This window comes from Netta rufina (genome assembly GCF_964035555.1).
Source record: "Netta rufina genome assembly, chromosome: 3".
Lineage (NCBI taxonomy): Eukaryota > Metazoa > Chordata > Aves > Anseriformes > Anatidae > Netta > Netta rufina.
Genome location: NC_140125.1, coordinates 21,281,147 through 21,293,352, shown reverse-complemented (window position 1 = coordinate 21,293,352; position 12,206 = coordinate 21,281,147). Strand labels below are relative to the sequence as shown.

Genomic DNA, 12,206 nt, shown 5'->3' with positions numbered 1-12,206 from the left:
GCATGTCAGTGTATACACAGCTCAATGACTTCTGAGTTCTATGATCTAATGTGATAAAAGATTTCTGTGGTCCCTTGTGCCCAGAACTACACAATGTGGATTTTCTGCTGGATATGGTCAGTAGTATATGAAAGACACTGCACTTTGTTAATATGTATAATTTCATTGTCCATGTTTCTGGAAAGAGTAAATGATTCAAGAATAAAAGGCACAGAATGTCTATTCTGCTTAGTGAGAGAGTTTCCCAGCAAATCAGGTATTTCTCATTAGCTTTAAAGGGCAGTAGTCCAGGTACATGTCTCAGTTTATTAATGAAAGTATAGATTCCCCTGAAATATATCCATGAGAGTATAGCTCCTCACTCCCCCAGTCTGTACAGTAAGTAAACAAATGTGTGGTTCTAGTCAGGAAATTAAAAAAGATTAATGACAGTTTTGTACCTTTATTTTAAGTAGAGTCTGAACTTTGGAGGCAGATGAGCAAAATAGCCTGCCGTAAAAGGTAATTTCATTTGCCAAAATGAAACTACCTCCCAGTATTAATACTGTAATGAAATGGTTTGAAATATGAACTAAGAATCTTTAGGAAAAAGATGCCAACTGTTACCATGTTCAGTAGTTACTTCTATAAACAATTACATCTATGTAAAAAGCTTTATGATTTTATTTTCATCATTGTCAGGCTGAGCTCTGTAGCTGTCATACTTTGTAGTCTTCCCTCCAGTGACAACCACATTGACAACATGTTATACTCCACATTGATTTTACAGTTAAGGAGCTGATTGTGATATATAGGGATTTTAAGAATTCAGCTGAGAGGCTGACTTTTGCCTTTTATCATTCCATTAAAATTTTATAACCATCTTTTTCATGTCATTTCATCCATGAATTCTTACTTTAGAAAGTGATAGCTACTGCTGTGAGCATAACTTTTCTCATGTTCAGAGCTTTTTATTGTATTAGCAAACTATCCCAATTATAGTTAATACTCATGTTTTACATAATTGTGGTGACCCTTTCAACCAAGCAGTATCATGCTAGTTGATTTGTATATAAAATTAGATGATTCTGCTTGCCATTTAAAAAGCAGCTATACTGAATGAGTGTTGGGGACCAGGATTTAATGCTTTCCCATCCAGTGGGGCCAATTAAGCATCTCTCAAACGTCTTGTTTGAACTGTGAGAGTCTTAAAAGTCTCTCTTTTAAAAGGGCAGTAGGGAATGTATAGGTAGGTATGCTAGCTACCGGAATATGCTTGTTTGAGGGGGAATGGAGGGACTAGGGGTACCCAAATTTTAAGTTAGAAACCACCTAGCATACATTACACATTGTCCTTAAGGAATATGCCTAAACTCGGGGGGGAGTTGAAGCACAGGTTCAGCTAATTGTCTCAAATGTTTCACCTGTAATGCCAGCAACTTGTTCAGTACAAATAGAAAGCTTTATCCATCCCCTCCCAACAAACTGCTCAGTTGTTGTGATTTTGTTCTGTTTTGTGTTTTTGTCCTGCAGAAGCTCACAGTATGATAGGCAATGTACAAGGAATAAATAACACGCTAGTCTGTAGCTCAGTAAATATTGTGTCTTTCAATCTCCCTTCTACCCATTAAACAAGAATTTGCAGCATCTTATTTTCAAGATCTTCAATTACAAAGCAAATCTCCCTCCTTCACCTTTACACTCCAGCAAAATTTTTGTTTTACAGAATATACGTCTAATTCAGGTTTACACCCCCACCCCTCTGTCTTTCAGTGAAGTCTGAATAATGGACCAAATTTTGTTCCAGCTTATGACTTAATTGATTTTGCCCAAGAGTACATGCAAATAGAATTGGATTGCTCTTTACAACAGATCATCTTTTATACTTGTAAATTCAGAGATCTAAATTAATCCTAGAGTGCACAAGCATTAGTATAAAACTCCATCCTTATTATCACTGTGAGTAGAACAGGAATTGTGATATGGATGAGTTTTATGGAGTTGCTTTGTGATGCATCATATAATGAAAGAAAAAACACTGTTACTTTTTCAAATTTAAAAGCCAAAAAAAAAAAAAAAAAGAAAAAAAAAAGAAAAAGCTTGCTATCCCAATTTTACATCACTGTTTCCACAGACATCAGTGCAATAATCCTGATTTACGTTTCTCTGTAGGAGGAGAATTGGGACTTCTGACTGCTTCAGCTGTTATTCTAAATGAGAGAAAAAGCCAGTCTTTGTGCTGGATTTATTTATTTTCTAGCATCCCTATTTTCATTCTCTCTCCTTCTTTCTCTTTTTTTCTGTTAACTTATACATTTGCAGGAATTATTTAATTTCTGGTGAAGTAAATTATTCTTCCTATACCGATACTGGTCCTTGTGGTTTGGACAGCATACCACTTCACTAGGAATTAAATAACGAAGTTGTTGACTGCTGTGGAATTCAGTATATGCTATGTCAGAAACTTAGCATGCACATAACCACTAATACATATAAAATTTTCAAGCCTTAACATTTGAAACTTGCCTCCCTGAAATCCCCAAACCTGAAGCTATTTTAAACAATTACTAAATCCAAGTGTATCTTTTTTTTTAAGATTTCAATAAAATATAATGTTCACAGAAAAATCTCATAAATGTCAAAATTGCTATGGGCAGAATAGGGGGAATATAGTATTTTCTTGATCCGCTGTAGCAATTTATAGATTTCAGGACGTGGTTTATAAGAATGCTAAATGTTCTGGAATTACAGCTGTTACTGATCAGTGATTGAGCCAGATTTGTGTTATTGCACCATGTTCTTGCTTGTACCTAGAGAGCAGTAAAGCCTCAATATAATAAAAAGCACCTGCATTTTAAATGAAATTTCAATTGAAAAACTTAACAGCCCTTCAAATTGCAGAATTTAACGCAGCCCAGTAAAGCTTAAATAACACTTTGCCTCCACAGGCTGAGGGTTTTGCATTCAAGGTGACTTGATTGTGTCGCATGGTGAAATTATTTACAATTAAGGAATTTCTCTGGAGGGCTGCAGAGTATTTGCTGTTCCACAACACCTATGCAGGCATATGGTCGGTCTTTTTCAGTATTCATGGAAGCTCCTGAACCTTTATGATAATTGAATCAGTTAGAGTGCTGAGTGGAGCAAGCATAAAACCTGTTAACCTAAAGGTCAGATCTGTGCATTGTTTATTTATCAGTAGGTGAAAGAGCTAAATCGGCAGCTTCTGTCACAGTCACAGTAAAAAATCACCTATAATATTAACAGGGAGTAGATAAATTGCAAAAAATGGATTAGAATTATAAACAGAATGAAGTAAAATATTGAATATATAATGAGAGATGCAGTAGGGGCTTGCCAAGCTGTAAAATATGCAGATTTGTTATGCCTGTGCTGTTGGTTGCAATCAGTAGCTACTGCTCTAGAAAATATCAACAATATCTAGAACTGTAGTTCTGTATTGATACTTAGCCTTGCATTTTCTCCATGTGCTAATACAACACTGTTGAGATATATGAGGAAAAAGATGCAGATGAGGGAGGGAAGGTGTGCTTGCAGAGCAGTTTGCCTTCGAGAACCATGTTTATCTCCTGAAGCACTGGGCCTACAGTTTTTGAAGAGATAAACTGGTAGATTTGAACTTCTTTCATCGCTTTGAAACTCACTTGATGAGTTCCACTTCCTACCACTTTTACAACTCACAGACTGTTAGTAATTTTTCTTTCCCTTCTTTTCTGTTACAGAACCTGGACCTTTGGATCCACCGCTTGTACTGAATGTTACGTCAAGGGCAGCAAGCATCACCTGGCAGCATCCTTTAAAGAAAAATGGCATTATCACTCATTATAATATTTACCAAAATGGCCAACTGCATGCTACAGTGCTAGGAGATAGCTCTAATTGCACTGTAGAGGACTTGCATCCTTACACTCTGTATGTGTTTCAGGTAGAAGGATGCACATCTAAAGGATGCTCTCTTTCACCCAAGACTCCATCAATCCATACTCTTCCAGATGCACCTGAAGGCATTCATGCTCCAGGGCTGTATTCTGATACTCCAACCTCTGTGGTTATATCCTGGCAACCACCTGCTTACCCGAATGGTTTGGTGGAAAACCTTACAATAGAAAGGAGGGTAAAAGGGACAGAACAAATATCAACTGTGGTGACTCTCCCTCTTAGTCAGTCCATGAGCTATATTGACCAGAGTACTGCTCTGAGCCCTTGGCAGAAATTTGAATACAGGATACTTATGAACACTCTTCATGGAGGGATGAACAGCAGTGCATGGTCAGAAGTTACCACTCGACCATCAAGACCTGCTGGTGTTCAGCCACCTGATGCAGAAGTGCTGGGACCGCATTCAGTTAAGGTAGGAGTAATTTTCATCACTTTGTGGCTTTAACAGGTTTCCCCTGTAGCAATGGTGTATTTAAGAGAGACATCCATGGGCTGAGCCAATGGATTTCTTTGCTGCGGGGGTAGCTAAATGCTTAGTGTCTGTCCTTTGGCTCAAAAGCATTAAATTCCTTTCCATTTTTCCTTTACACCAGCATCTTGTCATTATGCTCCAGATCGTTTTTTTCTTTATACACCTGACTTAGTTTAAATATTAAACTTGATTCTTATCCTTAAGTTCCTATTAAGAACAGAAAATGACCTACTGCCTTCCCCAAAATTTCGAGGTTTCATTAAAATGCTAAGAAGTAACAAGAATTTTAATGTAATTAAGTCTCATATATAACTATCAGATTTTTTAAAATAGCTCATGAAGAAAAAATAGCATTATTGTTCTCCTGATTTACGAAAAAATAGTCTTACAGGACTACCTAGGAAGTTTTCAATTATTTGCATCGTTCTGTAGGGAATGAACTCTAGAGGACAGGATAACTACCATTGTTTTGGCTTGCATACAAACTTCATTCAAGGGAAATTAGTGTAACCAAACAAGAGGGATTTTTGTAGCTTAGAAGCCTCTTTTGTGTAAATACACACATGCTTCCATGGATTCAGTCTTGTACTAATGCCAAAAGTATTGGTACAGTAGCTTGCTCAACAGAGCACAAAACAAAGGACATTTGCATAAGATTGAAGTTCATCTGTTTGATTTATTATTTTTCGTATACATTGTATTTTCAAAAAGTAAACATAGAGTTACCAATGTAGTCTAAGTAGTTTAAGGGTATGAATCCGAGCAGTAAAGCAATCCTGATTTTTTGCTTTGTTCACATGTAACATTAAGCTATGAAAAAAGCCACTCACCATTAGATAAAAAAAATTCCTGAGCTCTTAAAATTGTTTTAATGTCTAAGGAATTGCTTGTTACCTCCACATTAATGGCAAATGAGTTCAGTATGAGTACAATGGTTACCGTAAGAATTAATAATGATCGACCACTACTAATTGTGATGAATCGCCAGACTGCTTATTGGAGATTTGGGCTATCTACATCTAGGACTCTGCACTCCATATTTCTGTAGATATATCTTAATATCTACCATGATTTATAGCAAAGTATATTTCATGGATTTACCAGAAGAACTAATGCTGAGTAAACATTAGTTCAATTTTTTAGTTCAATTGTTGCTGAGTAAAAATTAGTTCAATTGCATGCTTACACACGTCCACATTTTATTACATGAGATTTTATACATTGGCTTTGTTTTTTGTGATCTATTTGAGCACAGAAAAGAAGTCATTGCAACCTTTAATGCTTCAGTTAATGTAATAAGAGCATAATAATTGCATATCTTTCCCATATTTATTTATTTATTTATTTATTTTTTCTCCAAGTGCAATCAACACTCAATCCCAATTATAAAAGCCCGTGAGTCATCAGTGGCTTTGTCAGTCTTTACTGGGTGTCTTTTCTTGAGATCAGAGGTGTGTGCTGTAAATTTATTGTCTTTTGCTCAGTTCCAAGATTAAGTAATCTACCCATACTGAATGTCAACTTGATCATTTATTTTTTTGAAACCTGAAATCAGGCAGCTCTGTCTCCATTCTGTAACAATTTAATTTCAATTAAACAATGCTTTTCAAATTTTGTTTTTCAATTTCTGTTTCAATTAAACAATGCTTTTCGATTTTTGTTTTTAGTCTGTTAAGAATAATTTCTATCGAAGATACTGAAGCTTGGATGTTTTTATTTCCAAAACTTGGTTTTATGGTTCATTTTACTTGATTTTAAATCTTTAGGATAAAATATTCAAAATAATTAAAGGTGGCAGCATTTAATAGAGAAAAGTGACTTATTTGGACACCTTTCCAAATATACTGTCTTCTGAGTATCTGTCTTGTAGTGAAAATTCTTTTTCTCAGTGTACCAAATATTGGTATCTTTTGCCAATGCTCACATAAATTCTTCTAACTCATCTAGCATTTTATTTAATTTAGTTTTGTTTATTTATTTTTGTTTAATATGATACTTATCATAATTTCAGGGGAAGGGGCGCCCAAAAATACCCTAGAGGACTAATGAGAATATTTGTTAAAATTTCTATGCATTCCATGGATGAAACATTATTTCACTTCTGATTTCTAAGGTTTGAAGTCTTTGTGAAAAGTCTTAGGATTTCTCTTACTTTTCCAGGACAGCAGAGGCTTTTAGCTTTTTTATTCTTATATTATTAATATCATTCATGATATTTTCAAAAAGCTGAAATACGGTTATCGGTCCAGAAGCGTTCACTGTACTACATAACTGAAGAGATTATGACAAGGGCTTGTTGTACCCAATGGTTTTCTCACCTTCTGCTTGTTTGCAGATGGGAGCACCAAAGGAAATGACTGGGATTTCACCTCACTTGTTAGTCTTCTTGTGGGTCAAATGGATTAGCTTGCTAGCAGAGGAGTTTTTTCTTTCTCTTACATTTTATTGCAAGTTCCTAAGGCTCAGAAAGCACCCAGTGGGTATTGCCATGAGGTTGAGGCTGTGTTGTGGCTTCTATGACTGTTCTGTGGTAGAAGAACATGAAAATAATTAAGTAGCATCCATTTTAAAACATTTGCTTCTTTTTGCCCTATGCTTTCAAACTAGAGGGGAGATCTGAAAAGCTGCTCTGCAAGGCCCTGGTGTGTCTTCACCCCAGACAGCTGGTAGTTTCCCAGACAGAATGAAGTTTCATAGGAAGAATGTCACTTGCTGGTTGGAATTTTTTGTATGTGGAAATAGAATGGATCTGATTTGGGACTGCTTTATGTTGCTGACTTTAAACTTTGAGGAGTCCCAGAAAGGCAGACTTTCTCTCCTGTGTAGCCTACTATCAAATCAAATTTGTCTGTATGAGTCTGCCTGTGCTGTAAAATGCTCTCATCTTATTCAGTATCTACAACAGTAAATCTTAAGCAGAGAATACAAAATAAGCCATCTCTTCAGAAAGGAGCCACCATCGGAGTTTAATTACCTCTTGCCCTAGAGAAAGCTGCCCTTCCAGGTTAGCAGAGAAAGTACTGGAAGGGCACCGTGGGAAAGATTAACAAGAGGCTCCTTTACCAAGCCAGGGTTGCAAATCAATAGAGGCTTTCAGTTGTCACTGCAACCAATCCCTAAACCATGAGCGCAAATATTTACTTATACTGAAAACAGAGAGAATTTATTAAAAGAGAGGGAGAGAGAGAGAGAGAGAGAGAGAGAAACATATTTCCATTCTTTTATTTAGTCATAGAATCAATATAAATGATTTGAGGATGTGAAGAATTCAAAGCACTCCGGGATAGTACTCACTTGAGTATACAGTTTATTTTCCTAGACCAAAGCTTTCACTCTGCAAGGAGGAAAATATCAGCACAGCAGGTCAATCTTGGCATAAACACTTTCTTATGTGTATGTTGTCCTTTAGCATTCTATTTTAATCAGAATGGACCGATATCTCTCAATAACATTTAACTTGCTTTCTTTTGTGCAACAGAAAGTGTATAGCTGTTGATAATTTTTAAAGTACCCAATTCTGTGACACCTGCATGATATTTTTTAATATTTGCTGAATTGATAATGTTCATGGTAGCAGAGTATACTGCGCAATAAACTGCTTTTGTGGCTGATTAAATGCCAAAGTGAAGTGGAGGTATTCAGCAACTGCAAAAGCCGTTTATTTAGTATATGCCAATGCCATGAACATTATTCCTGTTACACAAGATTTGCTATACCCTAACGTACAGAAGTATAAAAGAAATTGTTTCCTTTTCTTGTGAGGGTTGCAATTGCTATGCTGCTTCAATCTCACTTCACACTGATACGACATTCGGGAATGTAGCTAGGTTGAATGCCTTGAGAAAGAGGCTGGTTTACACAATGAATAATTATTTGAAGGAGTTCTTTGTGTAGGAAAAGCATTATGTGGCTGGGTATGCTGAACTAAATTAACTGTAGTATGGAAATTATCCAACTTTGGCCATGTAACTTTAGATAGGAAGTCTTTGGATAGGAAGTCTTCCCTTTCATTGCTGTGGTTCTCCCTTGAGGGCTTTGGCCTGGGGAAGACAGCTGTAATCTTGATTATTGGCTTAACTGGGGACTTGCTGATGTATGTTCGTCTGTACTGTTCTCCCTCGCCGACCAATGCCGCCACCCAGACCACTGACAGGCAGGAAGCTGCAGCTATTTTCTGTCTTTCTTTACATAACTTTTTCAAATGTGGCACAACCTTTACTTAATCCTGATGTTTCTCTCAAGGGGAACGAGAATTTTTCTTCTTGGTGCTCAGGTAGGTGATAAGAGAATGATTTCCTCCTGATTGGATTACATAAGTACTTTATTGGCATATAATTCTTGTGCCACGGCATTCCTTCATGATAATATCAGTTACAGAAATTTCTTTCAATTTAATTAGATAGAAAATAAGAAAAAAATAATTAAAAATATGATTTCATTGACTTCTCTCTTAAAGTATGTTATATATGCTGTCAGAAATGCGGTGTAACTGTTTCTGTAGCACCAAACTGTCATTCTTCTTTCTAATTTCTTTTGTTGCATGTTGATTTCATATCATGTCATTCATTTTGTAAGGATTACTTCTGTTTCCTAAGTATTTTCCCATGACTTTGCTGACTGAGGAAGGGTTGCAGGCTTTGATTTCCATTGTCATTTGTATTTGCTTTTACCCTCAGGGGTGACAGTTGCTTACCTTACAGTTCACCTGCTATTCTTTTCTTTGTGTAGAAGCAGCTACAGCAAAGACAGATAGTATTCCAGCCTGCAGATTGAGCAATGTCTTCGGTTTGCAGTCCATAAGATGTTCAAGAGATGCAGTCTGCAACTTTTCTTTACAGAAGATTATCATTTATTGCTACAGAGTGATAAATTTTCTAGTAGCTGTTTCTCAGATTTGACTACTAAATTACATCAAGTGAGGAAACAAAATTAACAAGGCTCTATTTTTATAGTTGTCTTCTGTCCTTCTGACAGTGGACTGCTAGATACCTTTTGCTCTGTAAACAGGCTAGGACTGCAAAGCCCCAAAGAAAGATTCCAGTTGTATGGATGCCACTTACACATTTAAACCAAGAATGAAATAGCTTTAGTTAATTTGAGTATCATCCATGAAAAGAAAGATGTTTTCTTTACCCATTTACCCACTTCCCATAGAATTACAGTTACAGATACATGTTCTGGACTTGCTTTTGTCTCACACTTTACTGTCTGCTGTCCTGTGAAGTTGCTTCTGATGACAGAACAATGGATGCTACTGAAATAACTCCATGGTCACTGGTTCTGGTGACTAACACAGGGGTGATCCTTTAGCATTTTAACTCTGTGGTAAAGCATGATGCTGTTAAGATCCTTCCTCTCCTCTCTTCCAGTTTAAACTCCTGGTCCTTTGCTATTTCATCCTCAAAATGCCTCAAACTACAGTTACCTAAGAACATCACAGCATCACATATCAAGATATATCAACGTATCAAGATATATCAAGATATATGAAGAACATAATTTTGTGAAAATGAACAACCCTAATATCTAGGCTTTGTATATAATACAACTCTAATATCTAGGCTAAATGGAGATGCAAAAAGGACAAATAGCAGCTTCATTTTGGGGAGAAAAAAAAAAAAAGTTTGGACTTTATTCACTTCTGTTCCAGTTTTATGCAGGTGTGCCTAGTGCACTGGGGAAATTGTTTAGGAGCGATCAATCCTTGTGTGAAGATTGCCTTGTAATGCTGCTAAGGTCAGTGAGACCTTGGTTTATTTGCCACATTAAGTGCTGCTTGAGCGACTTAGGTACACCAACACCCGTAGGAACAGCCTTAACTTGCACACCAGAGGTTCTCCATGTTTTAGGGTTGTGATTTCTTGCACAGCTTGCTCATTTGGTGCAGATCATACAGTGGAGTGAACTAATCAGGGTTTCATCAGCATATCCCCCTCCCTTTCATAGAGCTTAAGAAGTTTTTCTAGTAGCAATCTGTTGCTGCAAACCTGATTGTACAGTTCTTCTGTGGTAGTGTTTGCTGAAGCTGGATACAATTCATCTGCAAAGTCTATGAGAGTAATTATCATTGACCTCTGTCAGGTTTTGCTCTTCTATTATGATACTGGCTCTTAGCTGAGTTCTAGTATAATTTCTGTGAGGCCAGATAAGAACTTATGAGGAAATTCATCTTTTTTTTTTTTTTTTTTTTGGGGGGTACCAAATCCTTCTTTTCAGTTTTGCTTCTTTCTGTAACATAACTTAGTCTGGAATTTAGTCTATTCATCTGTAAAAATGGAATCATGATACTTGCAATTTGAGACTTATAACGTGCTTGGAGACCAACGGTGAAAAGGTCTCAGTAGTGTGTTTATTACATTCTGTTTGTAGATGTTACAAGCAGTAGCAAGGAGAAACTAGAATAAAATGAAGCCAAACATGCTGATTTAAAAGCAAACTGTTGAAACCAGGCCTGAACTATTAAAATAGTTATGTGTCCATGCCTCTCCTATCATAGCTCAGAATTAAATTGCATGGTTCCAACTGCTGCCAAAAAAAAAAAAAAAAAAAAAAAAAAAAAAAAGAGAGAGAGAGAGAAAGAAAAAGATATACAAGGTTATAGCTGTTTAATAGGGGGAAAATGGCTAATTTCTATCTCTTTAAATTTTGTGGTGGAGAAAATAAGGTACTTTGATCTTTAAATGACAGCTTCCAGAGTCATTACATTGAATCAGTTAATCTCTCCCAGTAGTTACCTTATTCTCTCTTCCTCATGGGCATCCTCTTTCATGGTCTCAGTGCTGAGCTTCAAATCAATGAACAAACTGTTACTGCTTCCAACACAGCCTGTCTAGTGAGCTTTCCTGCTTTCATGCATTGCCAAGCTCTTACCTCAAACCTTGGCACATCAAAGTGGAGAAGAGGTCTAGCAGTGCCACATGTGTTAACCAGGCAGGCTCCATCATCTTCATTCACACTGTATGGGTTAGGCAATCCCTTGACCTTGACCTGTCAGTGAAGTTAAGAGGCAACAAACAGCCTTCCTTCTTTAAGAGAGAGAAACTTGTTGGAGACTGCATGTCCTGTCACTCCAAGGTAACATATGTAATTCAAAGGAGGTCAAGTGACCAGTGACTGTGAGAATCCTTGGTTATCCTTTTATCTAGTTTAAAAAACATACCAAAGCTATAACTGATCTACATGTCTTTGTATAATATGTCCATGCCCAGATACTTTGCATTTCTGTGTTATCATGCTACTGATTAAAAATTCTTTATTCAGCTTGGCTTTTAATTCTCTCGGAAAAAAAAATAATAATAATAAGAGAAATTCCCCAGTGTAAGCCGCATGCACTAGGAGGTGCTTTATCTGTTAGTGCACAACAAAGGCTCTAAAGTAACATGTGGCAGGTTTTTGTTTGTTTGTTTTGTTTTGTTTTCAGGCTTTAGTAGCTAGTTCAGCGGCAGTATCAGACTCACAAACTCAGGTTCTGGAGCAGTGTCTGTTCTGACAATGTTGTAAATCTATTCCTTTATGTGAAGTGGTTACAGTATAAAGTGAATCTTGTGCAAAGTAATTTTGTGTTGCTAGATGTGAAAGTTGGGTATCTAAAATGTAACCCTATTAAAAAATAATTCTTCCTCCCTCCCAGGGAGGTAATAAGGTGAACAGTTTTAGACAGCTTTCTCTTCTGTGAGGGTAATACAAAGAATGTTCCAAAGTATTTGACAAGCAGTTCTTTTATTAGAAAACTTGCATTAAGCAACAAGTAACAGGGTTTTTCCTACTGTTAATGACAAAGTTTACTGTATTAATA

The 12,206-nt window shown here is 36.6% G+C and overlaps 1 protein-coding gene across 1 annotated transcript in view; it reads left to right on the top strand.

Moving 5' to 3' along the window:
- Positions 1–12,206, top strand: part of USH2A (usherin) — a gene marked incomplete at its 3' end in the record, with an annotated part of 393,893 nt that overhangs the window by 264,837 nt on the left and 116,850 nt on the right. The window contains exon 40 of the mRNA XM_084283630.1: positions 3,723–4,351. Within this exon, the coding sequence (XP_084139756.1) occupies positions 3,723–4,351 (629 nt within the window). The remainder of the gene's footprint in view (positions 1–3,722; positions 4,352–12,206) is intronic.